At 44.3% G+C, this 19,635-nt stretch overlaps 1 protein-coding gene across 2 annotated transcripts in view; it reads left to right on the forward strand.

The window, feature by feature from the left end:
• The first annotated feature begins 1,150 nt into the window (after positions 1-1,150).
• Positions 1,151-19,635, forward strand: part of RHOJ (ras homolog family member J) — a 64,140-nt gene continuing 45,655 nt past the window's right edge. The window contains exons 1-3 of one of the 2 annotated variants that reach the window (XM_064714017.1): positions 1,151-1,250; positions 1,419-1,525; positions 3,169-3,384. In XM_064714017.1, the coding sequence (XP_064570087.1) occupies positions 3,207-3,384 (178 nt within the window). In that variant the 5' untranslated portion in view covers positions 1,151-1,250; positions 1,419-1,525; positions 3,169-3,206. Of the gene's footprint in view, positions 1,251-1,418; positions 1,526-2,422; positions 3,385-19,635 lie in introns of those variants that run through there. The other variant, XM_064714016.1, reaches the window with a different exon arrangement.

The following is a 19,635-nucleotide window of genomic DNA, read 5'->3' on the forward strand; positions in this document are numbered from 1 at the left end:
TTTACAGATATAAGGCCTTTTATTGATGCATTTTTGACTAAAACTAATCCCCCACAAAGTGTCCCATGCATCAGAGCTTGGAATTGGAAGGGTCTGCAAAAACCTGAGGAGTTCAGGAATAATTTCTCCCTTGAAAGGATGGTCCAGCATTGGAATGCGCTGCCCAGAGAGGTGGTAGAGTCAGCACCCATGGAAGTGTCCAAGAAATGATTGGATGTGGCACTCTGTGCTGTGATTTAGCTGATGTGTGATAATGGAGCAAAGGTTGAACTCGATGACCTTGGACTTTTTTTCCTACCTTAATGATTTTGGGATTCTCTGATTCTATAATCCTCCAGTTCTGCCCCTTAATAACACGAGAAGAGTTTTAAATTTTGGAACATCTTTTTTTTAAAGGGGAAGATAGAATAAAATCACTTTAATCCTCTTAAAAAAACAGCAAGGAAATTTTATCCTTCAACCTCTTGCAAAAGAAAGGGATGTGGGCACAGTCCGGCTGGGACTTGCCCAGCTTTATGATCAGGGAGGAATGAGCCATGGGGATTTTGTTGCAGGCCTAAATCTGGCCCAATTAGCATTAAATCTTGCCTTAACTGGAGTATGTCTGATGTTGAAAAAAGCTCGCAGATAGATTAAAATGGGAAGCAAGACAGCTTTTACTTTTGTCTGATAGAGGCAGTGGGGACCTGAACCATGAATTGTTGGAATGTTTTTCTTCCTCTGGCTCTGCAGTTACCTTGCAACAGCATGCACCTACATATTTGTCAAACTTTCCCCACCAGGCCACCAGGCTAGTAAGCAAAGGCACAGAGGGGATCAGGGTGCTGGTGCCTCCTCAGAGCACAGGCTTGGAGTTTGACCTCGATTACAACTAGAAATAAACCCAGAGAATAAATCCCTGTAACATGTGCTGCACCTCAGGATAGCCCAGCCAGGCTGCTGGTGGTGGGAGGGATCAGCAGAGCAAATGCTTGGAGAATGGGGGTTCTGATGCCCAGAGCTCACAGGTTTTCTTGGATGAAGCTCAGCCTTGGGCTGCAGTGTGAAGCTAGGAGGATGCACCTGATCTCCTAACTCTGGGAAACCCTTCAGTGATGCCTCTGATGGCAGGTGTGATGCTGGGGCCTACACAGCCTGCTCAGCTCCCTGTTATCAGCAGGGAGAGGGGGATGGAGGAGGTGAAGGCACAAATCACTGAATGACCAAGACTCCTGGCTAGAGGCAGCAAACAGCTGCCTGGGGCTCTCCAGGTGAGCAGACAAACCTTGCTCACATGGTTTATCCATCCTCTATCCCTTGAAATGTTTGAGGCCAGGTTGGATGGGGCTGGGACCAGCCTGCTCTAGTGAAGGTGTCCCATGGCAGGGGGATTAGGGCTAGATGATCTTTGATGTCCCATCTAACCCCAACTTTTACAGGATTCTAAAATTCTAGCACCTCTTGGGGAAGGTGCCCAGAGCTGATCCAGCACAGGTAGATCATTGAAGAGCTCTGACAGACTTAGCCTGTCCAGGGGAGGTTGTAGGTGAGTCTGCTGTGCCTCTTCACCACAAACAAATTGAAGGACACACATTTTGGGACTACAGACTTCCATTATTATGGCTGTGTTTGTCCTTACTCCTAAAGTTTGGGGCTATAAGCTTTCCTATCTAAGGCTGTGTTGCTCTTTGCACTTCCAGGTGTGCACTGGTGTGTCCTTTTGATCTCTCCCCAGGTGTGAGCAGGGCAGGGGAAGTGTTTGTCACCGGTGGAGTGCCAGCAGGGGGGTGTTTCCCCCTCTCAAAGCCTCCCAGCCTCGTGGAGGGGAAGTGCAGCCAGCAGGATGTGCTGGGCTGCTGCGCTGGGGCTTGTGTCACTGTCTGGCTCGTTTCTGCTGGAAATTGCAAAATCTTTCCTGTGCATGGAGAGGGAAGTTTTGCCCTTCATGTGCACGTAGATTGTTGTGAATTTAAATGGGGAGAAGACTTAGGAGGCACGTGAAGCACCGGAACAAACCAGAGGAGGGGGCAGGAATTGTAGTTCAAAGCTGGTTTTTCACAGATTGCTGTACAGGGGGGTGTTTGTTTGTTTCTTTAATTTTTTAATTTCTCTAACTCTTAATTCCACTTTTTTCTCTCTGTCTGTGTTTACGTCTTTACATTAGGAGGGGGAAATCTGTCTTTTTTGGAGGAGGGAGGATAGGGAAAAGGCAAGGGAAAAGGCAAGAGTAAGTGAGTGCATGAACTGAAAAATCAGTTATTTATTCTTTATAACAAACACTTTAAAGAGCTATAGAGGCAGAAAGTTGACATTATCTAGCCGCTATACCTCCTCTCTGCTTCTCCACCTCCCCCTTTCCCTTTCCCAAGTGGGAGAAAATACCTATTTGAGATGAGAGGAGGTCGTGCCTGGGATCAGCAGGAATCCCTGGGACAGGGGCAGAGCTCTCAGCATTTCCAGCATTCTCGTATTCCAAATTCTCCCAAATCCTCCTCGCCGGGGCCGGCAGCCTGGAGAGCAGCTGGATGGAGCAGAGAGCCTAAAAAACTTCATTCTGCAGGGGGACCTCTAGTGTTTTCCTTTCTCCATGTCCTGGCAGAGTTCCTCCAAAGTACAAATACACACAGAGCTCCCATTGTTTGCAGCCCTTCACAAGCCCACTGATCCTAATATGGAATTCAGCAGGAAACCCATGATTTCCTGACACACAGCAAGCTGGAGAAAGAAAGGAAAAACTCCATTAAAACCCTCCAGACTCTCCTCCGTGTAGCAATGAGATGGAAAATGGAGTGGATTTAACAGGAATCCCTGGTTCCTGCGGCCAGGCTGGAGGAAGGGAGACGCGGATTGAAGCCACAGGCTGCCGATATTTTCTGAAGTTGCAATAAAGACTGGGAACGGCCGGGCAGGATGAGGATTTCCTGACTGGGACAGACGAAAAAGGACAGATCACTCTTCTTCTTTTTTTTTATGCTACTCCTCTCTGTGTGTTTAATTTATTCACCTCGATGATCCTCTTGACTGATCTGGTAACTGTTAGAAGCGGCTGTGACAGCCTGGAAACATTAGTATGATTTCCTGAGTTTGAGATTTGCTGCTCTCCCCCCCCCTCCCCACCCCCCTCCTTCTCCAAACTCAGGAAAAGTCAATACAATCGCACTTCATTTTTCCTTCATGTGCACTTGGAAGTCCTGGGAGCAGCAAGAGCAGTGGCAGCAGCAGCAAGAATGAACTGCAAGGAGGAAAATGACAACTGCACTGACGGGAGCAGGAGCAGCACCAAGAAGATGCTGAAATGCGTGGTGGTAGGGGATGGTGCAGTTGGGAAAACCTGTTTGCTGATGAGCTATGCCAATGATGCCTTCCCAGAGGAGTATGTCCCCACTGTGTTTGACCACTATGCAGGTAAGAAAGTGCTTTAAAAGAAATTTAATGGAGAGCTGCAGGACAGCCAGGTGGGAGGTGAAGGCAGCTCGAGGAGAGGACAGTTCAAAAGGGATGCACGGGTTACTTCTTGTCCAGGAATGTCATTCAGGCCTGGATGGTTGCCAGGCAGCTTAGATGGCAGCTCATAAAACTGGGACAATGCAGGATTTATTCAGAGAACTTATTTGTTTTCTTCTTATTTTTGTCTTGTTTTTGGCGAATAAGAAGCGTTAGGGATGCAGTTAAATCCACTGTGTTTTGGGACAACAAATGTAATTCAGCCTCTATCACTTTGTATTATCAGTTAGTTTTTGAAGTTCTGAGCTTTGCAATTTGCAGTTAGGAAGACTCTCTCTATATATATATGTACATATATATATATATGTTATCACAATCTTGTCCCTCTTGGCAAATGATGCATAAATTACAATACTTATATCCTATTTAAGGAATAATCTTTGAGAATATGTCCTATTTAAGGAGTGATCTTTGAGAAAACCAGCACAGTCTCTTTCCAAGCTGTCAGTATATAACTCTCCTTCCAGTGACGTTTGTTACTCCATCTATAAATAGATTTTAATACTACAACTTGATGGTAGTGAAAAGCAGAAGAGGTGATTGATTTGAATCCTTCATAGCTGAGGAATTTGTAGTATAAGAAAAAAGCACAAACATAATCAAGATCACCAGTGATATTCACTGCATTGTTGTGCAGAGCAGACCCACAGATTAAGCACAATATTTACAGGCCTCTCTCTGTAGCAATTACTGACTTTGTCCAGCTGTGTCCAAAGTTATCACAAGATGTTTCATAGGCTAAAACTGGTGTTCAAACATCTGCTTAAATTTTACTATCCCAAATTCTGCTGTTTTTCTTCTCACAGTGCTCCTTTTGCTCACAGGGTTTTTTAATGAGATCCCAGACACAGATTCTAGAAGCGCTGCAAAACTCATTGCTTATCTTGCAGCAGCAGTTGGAGTTTCCCTCATTCTCTCCCCACCTCCTTAAAAACTGAATTTTCATGGCGTGGCTTATCATAGATTTGGTATTCTGTAATGGGAAAAATCCCTGTTTGCATTCTGGCTCTGTGTCAGGTTGAGCAGATGAACTGGCCAAACAAGAGAGCTGTGTAATTGCAGACTTTGATCCGTGGAAATGCGAAGACCTTTTCCTCCACAAGAGTGGGCAGCGTCACTTCTAATGCAAGCAGCTCTCTCTTTTCTCTGCTCTTCCCACCACATAGATTGAGTGATCCCTTTAGAAAAAAACATTTCCACAGACAAGATATACAACATATATTAAACTTAACATATTGCCTGTTGGAAATACATGCTTCCATGAGCCACAATCCCTGAGGGCTGCCTTATACTGCAGCAGCACCAACTTTCCTGTGATAACTTCAGATCTGCTCACCCTTTACAAAATGCTGATCCCAGCACCCACTGCCCTTCTCCCTCTCTCCTCCATGCCCTGCAAACACCTCTGCCTATGGGAAAAGCCATCCAATAGCTGGTGCCAGACCATGTGGGGCATCAGTCTTGGTGGTTTTGGTGTGAGCCTGGGGGCACACGTGTACATCACAAGGGCAGTGATGCCAGCCAGGCAGGCTGGCACTTGGTGGGGGCAGCACTCCAAATTTCTCCTCCCTAACCAGCCACAGGTGACTCTCAGGGACTTGCTTTGATTCCCTTTCCTCTGTTCTGAAGTGTTGGAAATTGCCACTGGGCTCAAAAGTTACTGAGGGATATGAGGGCTGAGGGAAGGATGGGAAGATGAAGTAGCATAATCCTGATCTCTTTGGGGTAAAAGGAGTATGAAGGCACTTTTAAATCAAGCCTCATTTTCAGGGTTTGAAGACTTACCCTCTAAAGTATCTCCAGCTATTTTTATCTGCCTTCTTAACTACTATAGCACATAAATATAAAAATATTTTCAGTGACAAAACTCATAAAGATAAGGGGGGAAAATAGCTCTGTTTATTAACATGCTGTTCTGAGATAATCCCTGTCCGGTGGCGGTGGTCAAAACTAGCAGTGATCACAGGAATTCCAGTTTTTTGTGGAATCCCAGCATTTATTAAACTGATTTTACTGCAAAATTGCACACAGAGTCAAGCAGCAGGAATTACTTCTAGAGCAGAGTGCTGGAAAAAATCCCACTCATAAAAATATTACATGGCATAAAGTATACCACAGCCTATTTAAAATACTGTGGGTATTGACTGAGCAAAGAACTCACTTGGGGCAACCTTGCCCTTGAGCTTACAGTTTTAGGATCTTCCATTGGATTTTCCACATCCATCTGTGTGGTCCAGGTGAAGAGGAGAGGTGGCACAGCAGTACCATGGTCACAGAGGTATCATGGGCATGGTGGCAGCACAGGCAGCACAGCACATGGGAAAGCTGCACACGTGGACAGAGCCTGAAGGGTGTAGGAGGCTCTGGAAAATCACATTGGAATTTACCCCAGGAGAATGGTTTATCTACCCCTGTCCTTGCCACTGCTGAAACCAACTGTTTCAGTTTTCCCAAGCAAGCTGAAAACATCAGATTCAATGGTTCATTTCTGTGCTGGAAATGCTCACAAGCAATTAATTTCTGCAGATTTTTGCAAAGCTTCAATTTCCATGGAAGGTTTTCCACCCAGGTGTTATTACCAGCACTGGTGTGTTAGCAAGGGCTTCCTCTTGCCTCACCAGGTCACAGCCTGGTTGTGACTCCTGGGGCATTTACCAATTTACGTCTTCCTAATGGAAAATGTAGGGGGTGGGGAGGGGAAGCATGAAAACCCAATGATTCCAGTGGTGATCTCAGAGCAGTTTCTCACTGCCACGACTCCAGCAGCTCAGGGGAGACAGTGATGCTCTCCAGCCCAGCTTTGGGAAAAGCTCCAGCTGCACCAGTGCCGTGGCCAAGGCCTTAACTGTTCATGGCCCTGAGGCACCAGCTCTGTGCACTTGCCCTGCTGCATCTCATCTCCCCAGTTCCTGCAGCTGAAGCAGGTGGAGGGAGCAACAGCAGTGGTCAGGGGAAGAAACATCTGAGTTCCTGCACTGTTAGATCTGCACGGTGCTTATTCAGTGCCTTTCACATGAAAGAGCTGGAAACCACTTTATAAAAGTTGGGCCCAACCTGCCTCTAAGAAAACCAAAGGCAGGAGCTAAGTGTCACCCAGGCAAGGAGCAGATAACTCACCCAGGGAAGGAGCAGGTATTCCTGCAGGTAACTCACCCAGGGAAGGAGCAGATATTCCTGCAGATAACTTACCAGGGAAGGAGCAGATATTCCTGCAGGTAACTCAGAGAAGGAGTAGGTATTCCTGCAGGTAACTCACCCAGGGAAGGAGCAGATATTTCTGCAGGTAACTCACCCAGGGAAGGAGCAGGTATTCCTGCAGGTAACTCACACAGGGAAGGAGTAGATATTCCTGCAGATACTCACCCAGGGAAGGAGCAGGTATTCCTGCAGGTAACTCACTCAGGGAAGGAGCAGGTATTCCTGCAGGTAACTCACACAGGGAAGGAGCAGGTATTCCTGCAGGTAACTCACTCAGGGAAGGAGCAGGTATTCCTGCAGATAAATCACCCAGGGAAGGAGCAGGTATCCCTGCAGATAAATCACACAGGGAGGAGCAGATATTCCTGCAGGTAACTCACCCAGGGAAGGAGCAGGTATTCCTGCAGGTAACTCACACAGCATTTACAGCTCAGACACAGCAGTGCCTGGCACAAAAAGCTTTTGGTGGCTCACCACGTGAGCAGCTGCACTGTACAAAAGTCCAGACCAGTTATTAGCTCCACACTAGTAATATCCTGCCTCGGATTTCACCCACAGTCCACAAAACCGAATTTCTTCAGGGCCTGTTGCCAGTGTTGGGATGTGACGGGTGTAGAGTAGGATCAGAGCAATGCCAGACAGATGGGGAGGGTAAATTTGTTACTTGGATATGAAAATGGCTTCTTTCATTGGATGCATGGAATGTTATGAGTCTGGGTATTTCTCAAGGCATTTTGAAGAGGTTTTGCTGGAGGCCAGAGCCCTGAGTAGGTTTCCTTGCTTTGGTGAATTTCCAAATCCTGCACTGGAAGTGTTTAGCCACAAGGCAAATGGGTGTTTCTAGGGCAGGCTCACCAAAGTGCTATCCCAGTGACAAACAGGATATTGCTGGCAATAACTGTAACAATGGGGGCTGTTTGGATAGTGACTAGATGCCTCAACATGCTGGCTCCACTCAGTCTTTTGAACATCAAATGCTGGTTTTCCACGAGCAAAGGTCTCTCAGCCAGGGTGACTTGTATTGTGCCCAGCTATGTGAGGTTACAAATGTTTATTTAGGGCTGAGGTTGGACCAACACAAAAACTCAATTCAACAGCTAGCAGAGTTGGTTTAATAGTACCAAAGGTAGCTGGCTTGCTCTGTGAAATACATAAGAAAAATGGGTGGTGTTACTTAGGAAGCCACTGAGCATCCCATTTTATATTCACGAAGCCTAAAAACATAGCAATTTTTTAGCATGAAATTTATTTGCCCTAAAATTTATATTCAGGCTTCCTGGAGAGGTGATCAATGTCCCAAGGCTGTCAGTATTTAATAGGCATTTGTATAATGCCCTTAATTATGTGCTGTGAGTTTTGGTCAGCCCTGAAATATTCGAGCAGGACTAAATGATCACTGTAGGCCTCATCCATCTGAAACTATTCCAATCCATTCCAGAATTTCTTGTAAATTAAAAAAAAAAACCTCTCCATGCTTAAGGAGCAATAACAATGGCATGCAGCTAACTTGGCCCACTGTGCAGACAGGGGTGATTGGACTCATCAGATGGCTGGAGTCTGAGGAAAAGAGGGTTGTGAGTCTTAAACTCAACTCCAGTTCAGGCATAATACGGAGATGAATACCATACAAACAGCTTTAGGAGCCAAAGTTGCATCTTTGATAGATGAGAGAGGTCAATCCCTCCAAGGGAGAACTGCAAAGCATCTGCAAGAAGTAGATGGTGTAAATACGTCCCTCCTCCCCTCATGTGTCGACACAAACTGGTGAACATTTATAAATAGTGAACCCATTTGAAAAAAATTAGCATTGGCATGTGATCAGCTAATTAATAGCATACAGAACAGCTCAGCCTTGACTGGGGCTCTGTAAATTAAAAGCAATATAGAAGAAGAGAGACATTACTTACTGTTAGGAGACACATTTTTTGTTCTTCTGTGATGATTCAATGTAATCTGTCTGACTTTGCACTGAAGTGGGCTGGAGCATCACCAGTCTCACAGAACAGTGATCCCAACCTTGTGGCCAGACAAGCTGTGCAAGAAGGGAGAGTCTCCTGCTCTGGCACTTTTAGCATAGAAGCAGTATGACTGCTCTTGCCCAGCTTGTACCTGTGCAAATCCACATATCTATTATATCCTGTATATAGGATGCATATAGTGCCTGTATGTCACAGCACTGACCCAAATCCCTGTTCCTCATGTCCTCCCATGGAGGAAAGGAGCTGGAAGTGGGCTGTCAGTGATCCATGGCTGGTTGCTCTCTGTCCTGGGGCAGGCAGGAGCACCCAGGCCAAGCACCAGGCAGCAGCTCTGTCTTGCAGCCTCTCCCAAGGAGCAGGAAACACCATCCAAGACATGGCAGAAACCCAAGGGGAGCCCTAACATCCCAAATTTCTCCAGCTACAGGCACAAGAGCACATCTGGCCACACTTTTGGTGTGCTAGCCATTTTGAATTGATTGCTAATGCACACTGCCTTCAACCCATCCCTGCTTGCCACAGTGTGTGATAACCCCAAGATCATCACTTTTTTGGTTTTTTTCCCTGCTGAAACTCTGACAGGAAAAGACTGTCCAAGTAGATCTGCAATTTCTGCACGGGTGCTGCTGTGGGAGTCTTCACACTGCCACATTCTTGAGACAGTTGTCTCCCATAAACAGTCTTGGTAGCACATTAGAGAAACTCTTCATACAATGTTTGGGGTCATTAAACTCAAATAGATATAAATAGCACTGAAAGAGAGCTGTGATATTTATTTGCATGGATATGTGCAGTGGGTTTTTTTTTTTCCTTTTAATGTTCATCCAATTTTGATCACACAGATTTGAACTTTAGCCTTGAGACAAGGAAGCATTGACTCTTTTAAGAGCTGGCTCTTGAAACTGGCAGCCACTGAACAGATATGTTCATTTTGCCTCTCAGGAGCTGAAAAGACTTCTCTGCCAATCTTCCTGGTATCATCCAGAATAGACCAGGGATCTCAATAAAACAATTAAGGTATGAGGACACAACAATCACACCAGTGCAATTCAAATGTTTCCATGGATTTTTTGAAGATGAGTTTTACAGAAACACTAATTTTCAGTCTCCCAACAGAAGGTTTCATTCTCTCCTGAGTCATACAAGTCAGAGGTGATGTAGCGATCCTCAGGTTTCTCACATCCAGGAAGCCTGAACAGTCTTTTTACCGAAAAGGTGCCTTTTGCCTGAATCACCATGGTTGTGATTCACACTCATTTGGGAGGCTCCACATACACCCCCAAGCATTTTAGGGCCTTTTCCTCCTGAAGGTGCTGTCAGTGTGCAGAGACCCAAGATAAATATCTGCTATCTCTTCCTCACACACATCCCTGTATTGTCCTGAGCCTGCACAGTCCACTTGAAGCCCATGGAGACAGAGGTGTGTGCTTTGGGTTTCTGTTTCTCAGGGCAGATGGTTTCTGCAGCAGTGCTCTGAGCACTGGGGTGACAAAGTCCCCATTGTCCCCTGCTCCTACAGCTGTGAATGGGGACAGCCTGCAGCACCCCAGCTGCTTCTTACCTTTGCCTCTGGCTGTGTTGTGCAGCTTCTCTTAGTGCTGCTGCCACTCCTGGATTGGTTTTACTTTGAATTTATGCTCCAGAGAGGCCCAGAAGAGCTCTGTACCATTCCCACACCCACCAGGAGCCAGGATTCAGCTGGCAGCCAGGAGCTGCAGCAGCCCAACACAGAGAAATTATTTCCCCAGCCAGTGGATGTCCTTGTGCTTCAAGCACAGCAGGGGACAACACTGCACCAAGAAGGACATTGGCAGTCTGAAAACTGGGTGTAGAGTAAGGAAACTACAGCACACACCACAAAGGATAGGGCCAGGAATTAGAGGAGTAGATGGAGCAGCCATGTTGCTTTATCCAGATTTATCCAGCCTAAATTCCACCTAAGCCCCACTGTCTACTCTTTTGTATTAGACATGTAGTGCTTGAAGGGCAAGAGGAGTCACAAAGAATACTAAACAAGGAGTTAGACCATTTGAGTGAGTGTTGGTGGTTTGGATGTAGAATGATGGGATTTTTCTTAAGGTCAGCCACAGGCCTGAGGGAATGGATTGGAAAGAAGGAAAAGTCAAATGGCTTAAAAAGGAATATTTCTTTGCATGGTATGTGATTAACCCAGGGAACTTATCACTTTAAAACAGTTCTTGAGGACAGAATTTTAACAAGGTGTGCAAAAAAGGGGGTTGAACCATGTATTGGGGAGGTTGAGTGCTATCATCAGCTAATGAAAAAGACTTCTGCAGGAAGTGAGCTGGCACAACTTTGGTTTAGATTTCAGGACAAGACCTAAATTTGGCTTGGTGAATGGCAAATTATCATAAAGCTGCCCACTGCTATGTCAGAGATGAAGACACCAGGCTGTGAGTTTGGCCCAACAGGGCAACTTGTGCCCAGGGCTTCAGAAAATAACTTTTTGGCATGATTCTTCTGATTTATGGATGGGCAAACAGATTTTGGAATTTTGCTTACCCAGCAATGGACTGCTGCAAAGAGACATGAAGGGATTTGAAAAAATGACCCTTTTCTTCTCTACTACTCCAAGATATTCAGGCCTAGTCTTTCCCTCCCCTTGTCATCTGGCTAGCATTGCAGGAGGTGACGCCAGCTCAGAAGAACAAAACTGAAACTGTGGCCTCTGGCCCTTGAAGGACAATCTCTACAGCTGGAAATTAATCACATCCACTATCTCAAAATCAATAATTGACTCAGTACATGTGGCCAAGCAACCCACATGAGGGGACAAAGCCACTTTATGAGTGGTGCCAGACCAGGCAGCCAAGCAGATGCTTCACAGCAGAAGATTCTCCACATGTAGGAAAGAAAAACATAAATTCAGCAAAGAAGTCTAAGAAACCAAATTCCTAGACATGAAAACTTCATTTCTGCCAGATGTGTCAGTTTTTTCACTAAATCATCATTGCAATGTCTTAGTTACTGATCAAGTCAATGCTAAGTACCTCTGCTAAAACTTGCTTCTCATTTTCTACTCTCTTGATAAACTTGATACTTTGATGTCTGCACTAGTGATACACATCATGGCTACTCTGCATCACTGAGTAGATTTTGCCATGCAGGCAGTGCCTTTCCTATGTTCTGAATTTCCATTTGTTATGGCCAGACCTAATGACATCATGGAAATGGCAAGGGATGAGGAAGAGCAAACATATTTCCTTCAATTGTTCTCTTCAGACAAAGTCATTAAACAGTAATGACATCTCCTGTCAAATTAATATTTATCTTTGCAATGAAAAAATACAAGTTATTCTATTTCTCATCTGCTTTTAAGAGTGACCATTTGCCAATCTCCACTTATATTGTCCTTGTACCCTGAGATATGGGTATTCCACCTAAGTCAGGGAATGTTACTAAAGAATGAAAGTTTTATGAATTGTCACCCAATGTTTTATGCCAAGGGGGAGTGAATGAATGTATTCTAAACAGAATTATTGAACTAGTATTCATTTCTTTTTTCTCTCTAAATAATATCTGGGGAAATTAGTTTTAAAGTAATGTCTACTAATTAAAAGATTACAAAAATGTTTATTTACCTTATCTAACATCATTTGCATTCAAAGTGAGAGGTCTCCCTCCTTCATTTAAGGCTGAGATCAAAATCCTCTTCTTAAATGGAAAGTCATATGTGAAGCAAGATGGCTTGGAAGTTTCCTGGGGAACATAGTCACTTGCTGAGATTTGTTGTCCTCTAGCTGGTCCTCATCCCCAAAGTGATGTTTGGGGTCCCAGGGAAGGGGAAGGTCTGAAGGACCATGACAGGCTATTATTTCAGCTAACACAGTTCACATTCAGTGTGTGTCCAGCACTGGGGTTGCCCCAGGGTTGCCTTTTTACCTCGGGAACTGGCACAGCAATGAATCCACAAATACACCAACCTCCCTCAGGGGAAGAAAAGGCTGGAAAAAAACTTACATTGACAGGAGAAATACTGGGGGAAAAAAAACAAGAAACAGCTCCCAGAGGAAGGAGATGGACAGCTGTGAAAATATTCCCAAGCACAGTGGCACGGGAGGCACAGTCAGGAGGGTGATGGCATTGGAGCAAGAAGGAAAAAGCAGCACAGTGCTGTGCCAACATCCTCACTCCTGGTTCAGGACAGTGTAAAAGTATCGTTGGCCAGGGGCTGTGTACAAATCACCAACAGGATGGGACTGCTGAGGAACATGCCTTGAGCTGGTTTATTTTCCAGCATCAGTCTCATTACATGGTTATGACAATGAGAAGATGCCACCAGCTCACATCCCAGGCAGCAGACCAAGAACTTAATGTTACAACTTACTTTAAAAGTTTTTTGACCAATCCCACAAAGCAAAAGCATATTGACAATAGTTCCATCAACCACTATAAGCACACATACCTTTTGTTAAAACAATTCTTGGTTATTTCAAATACAATACCTACTTGTAAGCCTTAAAACACAATGCACAGAGCTCCATTATTATGCTTCAAACTTCCTAATATCTTGCTAGATAAACTTTTCTGTAGCTTAGGGAGTTATTCTAGACAAGCGTTAGTACACAGACAATTGTTCTATTTGTCCTTCCTTTTCTACTTTTTAAATAATTTTTCTGCTGACCTATCTCATGGCTACTGTTTAGCTCTAATCACAGTTCTACTGTCTCTGAGGCCTGCCTTTTGCAGCTTTCCCAAAATCATCTGATTTTGTGGATTCCCACATAAAAGTGTCTCATGGGAACAGCAATCCCAGGGGTGAGCACAGGAGCCAGCACTTGGGCACCTGAAAGGGTTAAAGAGGGCTGTGCAGAGGGGCTGGGCAGAAGGGTCCTGCCACAGAGCAGGAGGATGCCTGAGATGACTAATGGAACTGCTTTCCAGCCCCTGCTAACAGAGGCCACGTCTCTCACTGAATTCTCTCTGGCCCTGACTCCAGCTCTAACTCTGAAGTAATGGCATTAACAGTATCTGCTCATGCTCAGCTCTCTGCAGACTTTAAGGGAAAGCACAGCTTCAGCAATGAGTGGGAAAACATACATGTTCAAACATAGCATTAATTTCTGTCCCCTGGGAGATGGGACCAAAAGAGCATCTATTTGCAATAATATGCTGCTCTGCTGAGAACAGACTTAAAGGAAAATCCCATAAGGTTGGAAAATGTGTTTTAAGTTCACAAACTGTCTCATGCTCCATCTTCAGAGCTGGCAGCCATCCAGGTGCTATGTCCTCACAGGCCAGACCCTCCTCATGTAGGACACACATGGTTTCTGAGCAATGCCTCCAGCTCCATTTTAGAACTGGCTTTCTCCCATAACTGGGTGTAAAGTCAACATCTATGTCTAATTTTGGGAGCCCAGTTCCTGAAGTCTCTGTCCACGAGCAGCAGAAATGCAGAGACTTGATTTTTTATTTAGAAAAATCAAGGCATTTCCACAAGGGAACCTCAGCTCTGGCACAAACTCACACTGAAAAGGCCTCCTGAGACCATCTATTTTATGCTGTCTGTATCAAGCAGTGGCTTGGGGCAGTAATGCCCAGGACCTCATGCTGCCCATTCCAGCTGGGTTTGGGCTGGATGATCCTGCTTCCCAAATGGCTCCACATGGGCACACAAACTTCCCTGAGGGCTCGTGGTTTATCTGCATATAAATCACAAAATAGCCCTAGAGAGCTGTTTTGAAACTGCATCTTTATTTTTGTTTAGTTATAGCTACACACAAACCTTTTCAGCTGTATCAAGAACACAAAGAAGACTGTAGGTTTGAGCCCATTTTTGCTCATTGAAAACTTGCCACCAAAATTTTCTGCAAAAGCATGAACAACTTCTAGGATGCTATGATTTAAGCTCCTAGAAAGATCCTTTATCTCCACAGTACAGCTCTGCTTTGTTCTGGGTAGCCAGCAATGTAACCAGTGAATTGCAAAAATTCAGCATAGTTCCCTTCATCTCATTACCTTCTAGTTACTGCTCAGGATATTTTAAGCCTCTTCCAGGAACACAAGGGAGCAACACCTCTCATTTTTAAAAAAAATATATGTGAAGTACAGCTTTAAGAAAATATTTTCCAGGAATATCAGCCATGAAAACAGGATCAATCTCAACATTAAAAGAGGAGTTCATACTCAAAAAAAACTCAGCTAATCTGCCAGAAACCAGACCTTATGGATGAAGTCCAAATTAGCTGAGCCAGCTCATGATATCATTAATATGGAGAATTTTCCTTGCCACACATAGAAATAGTCTCTCACAGATTGTGCCACTTGAAGATCTGCTGGGCATTTACCTAAACCATTTGGTTTGGTTCAAGTCCAGTTGGGTGAGGTTGCTGTGGTTCTTTTATTTTAATACTTTAGAGTGTTAAGTGCATTTTCTCCCTCAAGTGTCCCTCACGGGAAATGGTGAAATAATTCATTCTTCCATTATTTGAATCACATTGCCCAATTTACTTCCTTTCCTGTAAAGAGCTCCTTGTAGCAATACCATAAGTCCCTCCTAATGCTTCCAAGGAAGGAAGAAGCAACAGGGAGTGTGAATACAGAATGAGGTCCCAAATCTGAAGTAATGTTTGACAAAGGGAATCTGTGCCAAGATAATGGGGGAACAGCAATAACTTGTGTTCTCTCCATATGGTGTTCCCAACTGGGCTTCTCTCCCCCTGCCTTCTATTTAAATGCATGAACGTGAGAGATTAGGAAAAGAAAAATAATAATGCAAGTCTTGCAATGATTTTGCAAGGAGAACAGTATTTTAAGACTATGCCCAACAGGGTGGAAAATCCTGAGGACACAGGGGAGCCTCATCCCTGGCCAAATGCATTCACAGTATGTCTTGGTGAGGTGCATGAGACAATTCTTACAAAAATCTCCTGACTAGAAGGCACTTTGTACTTCCCATCACATGTAGTCTTTCTAGGTCCTGATTTCCTTTCTGCTGCTTCCTCTGGCTTTTAGAATGAATAGCCATGTTTCCTTTTCTTGGTAGTTATTTTCCACGCTGCTTTATTTTCTCATGAACAGGGTCTTTCCACCTGAAATGTTAAAGAAAAAGAAAGACAGATTGTCTTCCCAAAGCTTTCCTGGGTACAGGAGCTGGCCAGAACCAGCTATGGATCCTGCAGAGCCACCTCTGAGGCAGCTCTGGGTCCAAAACCAAACCACAGACATTGCACACATAGCGGCTGCCCTGGGTGATAATTGGTACCGGGTGTCTCTTCTGATTCCCTCTGATGCTGCCAAGCTGGCCAGGGCCAAGGGCATGAGAGCAGATGCTCTTCCTCCTGACAGATGTCAGCTCTGCCCCATGGAAAATGTCATCTGAGATGAGTGAGAACCAGCAAGCAGCCAGACAGGGATGGTGGTGGGACCACCCCACGGTGACCACTAGCCATTCCAGCAGCCACCTCTTTCCTGGCAAAGCCCTGCCACAGAATTCCATAAAAATATTATCTCAGCGTTGTCTAGGTTAGAGAAGGTCAAACAAGCCAAGGAGCTGCATGAGAACCAAAAAAATGCCCAAGTAATTAGGAGAGAAGAAGTGGAGAAGTGTGGGAAAGACATGTACATCCTTAGAGGATGGGGGGGAAAGGTATGTTTAAGATCAGACAGTCCAGAAGATATCCACAAATCACAAAACAAGTGATTTGTAACAACTGTGTTTTGGGGGATATGACTCATAGTTTTAAACTTTTGGGGTTAGCAAAAGTTCTGGCCAGAGCATTTTTCGTGAACTGTCTCACCAAGAGAAAATGCTGATTCATGAAAGCTGAAGCATTTTTTAAATACTTGAGAGGACAAATTCTTGAGGTCCAGGGCCCTCTGGTTATTTCTGACAGTGCAGCAAAAAAGGCCCAAATTGAAAACATAATATCTGAAGGTTTTGTTTTCATTCCATTGTAAAATGAAAACAAATTGTAAAACCTCAGAAGTTGTCGCAAAGCTGAATTATCATCCCCTGGCCGGTTCTACTTAGCTGTTGTTATTATCCTTTTTCCAGTTGCTGTATTGCAATCATTATTAACCAAGGGCAGGCTTCCTCTAAGTGAAATATTTGTGCAGCAAAGACAAAAAATTCCAAGGAAAGTGCTTCAAATAACATGAGTTTAGGTGTGGTTTTGGGCTCTCTCAGCATGAAGAGCTGCAGTGGTTGCAGGGAGAGGTTGGCAATCCTCACAAGCCTTGGCAAAGCTGATGGCAGAACCAGGCAAGTGCTCAGGAGAAGGGAAAACAGTCTTCACACTGTGTTGCTCATTCTGTCTTCACTCTCTCTTGGAGAGGGGTTTTTTCGTCTTCTACTTTGATGACTTCTATCATCATGTAAATGCCCAATAAATCCACATTTCTGATTTATAAGGCGATATATGTTTCATTCCCAGAAGAATAAAGTTACCCCAAACACTCTCAAAGGTTTTCAAGGGACATCTTCCCTCTGCCAGACACAATCCTGCTCCAGTGAGTGGCCCCCAAAGTTTGTGACTCTGGAACAAGGACTTAGCTGTGCTGCCCAGTGCGCATGGAGGGAGGTGTCTGTGCCCACATTCTAGAAATGCTGTTTGTGAACTGTGGAGGAACTATAAAGGACCTTACTGGGAGCTCATTCTGCATTCACTTAGGAAGAACACCATTCTATTTAGGGGAACTGGGTTCTGTGCAATCAGTTTGGCTGAAATTCAACCTATATCCCCATTTCTGTCACGTCACCTCCAGGATCCCTCCCATACATCTGCATTTCTGCTGTCTGTCATATTAACAAGCCAAGGCACTGCTGTTTGATAGGAGGGATTCATTCCATAAGCCTGGAGCTAAAACAGTCAGTCCTTCCCAGGAGCTTCTCCAGGGAGGGCTCAAAATCCTGTCATAAGCATGAATTACATCTGACCTAAGGAAGTTCATTTGGGGTGTCTGAGGACCACTGAATTTCAGATTTCCTATGTGGGCAACCCTTCTGAATGTGTTCCTGCTGTGAGCTGTCAGGCAAGAAATAAAACAGAGACAACAGAAGTAGTGAGAAGTCACTACTGATGGTGCCTGATGGATTTTCTCCCTCAGAAGAGCTGGAAGCATAACCTGAAAGAGGCTGGTTTCCTTTCCCAGTCAGTGTGATGGGTGTGGGTGCCTAAAATTAGATATAGCCTCTATTAGTTGTAAATATTTATGCCTGTTGCCATAATAAATGGCTTTTAGTCTGAAGATCTTCAGCATGAAGAAATTGTGGTAAATACATTTTCAGACAGAAAAAGGAAGGAGTAATAGATTTTAGTCAATGTTTTTCAAGGCTGGCTGTGCTCACACAAGACTTGGGTTCATCTGGTTTTGGAAGGCTCACAGAGCTGGGGCCAAGCAAATCTAAGTCAGGAAACCCTTGAGGGGAAGGAATGCATGACATCTGATAAAAAGACAATAGATGAGTAAAATAAGAAAAAAAACTAGGTATTTTAATTAATGCAATTCTGTGCAAAATTCTAAGCTCCCAAGGAATCAGAATAAAGATACAGATACACAGTAGATAATTTCTTCTTCAGAAGAATAAAGTATCAATTTTCTCCTTTTATATTTACAGAACATGCAGGGAAATGTTCATATATTAATAATTCCATGCTTTATTTTTGTCAAAGAATTAGATTACAAACAAGCCATATGTTTGGGGACTTTTCCCCCCAAATTTCATTCTTTGTTGTATTAATTTCTATAAACAATTAGAGAAGTACCTATAGTTTCCATTTCAGGGAATTTTCCCCCAAATAATTTCACAGATGCGTCTTGCTAGGCAAAGACAATCTTCTAATGTCCCTCTCTATTTCAATTCCTGTTAATTACAGGGGCTTATTAATGAACTTTATTTCTCTCTGTGTTTTGGAATAGTCAGAGGAATAAGAGGTTGATCAGCAGGGGAATACAGATGCCATTTCTCCAATTCTGGGAAATCTCCTGTGTACCTGCTCAGAGAAAAGCAGCCCCACCAAAATCCTGGTAAGGGCCAGAGTTCACCAGCAACAATAGGAAAGAACAGTAACAGGAACCAGAAAGTCAGGGCAGATCAGGCAAAACAAACACCAACTTCAAAAAATGTGCAGAGCCCAGAAGGAAACTGGACTTTGGCATTCACACTGTACAATGGAGTCTTTCCCAGGGCAGAAAAATATGTAGTTGGCTGGAAAAGTTTTCTCTCTTGCCTGCACACCCCAGGCCATGGCCAGATGTGAGAGGATGAAAAATATATTTACCTCTTATGGAAAATTAGGGCAGGGTTTTTGGAGCCACCTTGTAGAGCTGGAGATCAAATTCAGCTTGGGAACAGAGATTTTGGGAAATCCTCCCCCCTCATTTTGCCTTTTAAGATGTTCAAATCCTCTCATTCAGCTTCATGAAGCTCCTCCATGACCAAGAGTCCTGTCACAGCCATCAGGGTCTTCCCTGCAGGCCAGCAGGAATCCTACCCTCAGCACCCACTGCTTTAGTTTATAAAATGGTTTGTTTGGGTGGTCATTAAAGCCTTGGCTATGGAAATACAAGTGCTCAGTGGGAGTCTCAGCATCAGAGAGTTTGGTAGCTGTAGCAGAGGATGTTTGACATCACAATTTCTGCAGTCACCCACTTGGAGGGAAGGCCACAAATTCTCTTAGCTCAGCAAAAGCACAGAGTGACTGGGAGAGATGATCACTGACACAGGGAGTGCAATGGATACACTCCAGATGTCTCTTTAACATCTGCTGGGATTTATATTCACCCATAGGCAGATGGGAAACCTCAGTTCTGAAAATGAAAAAAAAAATCTATGGGCTGAGTTTACAGTAAGGTAGCCAAGACTAGAGCTTGTAGTGGTTTGTTTGTCATCCAGCTATTTCTAGAAATACCTCCCTCTGCCCTCTTGGACACCAGGGTGTGTATTTCCCAGACTTGTAGCTGTCTTAAAAGAAAACAGATCTTATACCAGGAAGAAGTGAGACCATGGACA

This window comes from Zonotrichia leucophrys, chromosome 5 (assembly GCF_028769735.1).
Source record: "Zonotrichia leucophrys gambelii isolate GWCS_2022_RI chromosome 5, RI_Zleu_2.0, whole genome shotgun sequence".
Classification (NCBI taxonomy): domain Eukaryota; kingdom Metazoa; phylum Chordata; class Aves; order Passeriformes; family Passerellidae; genus Zonotrichia; species Zonotrichia leucophrys.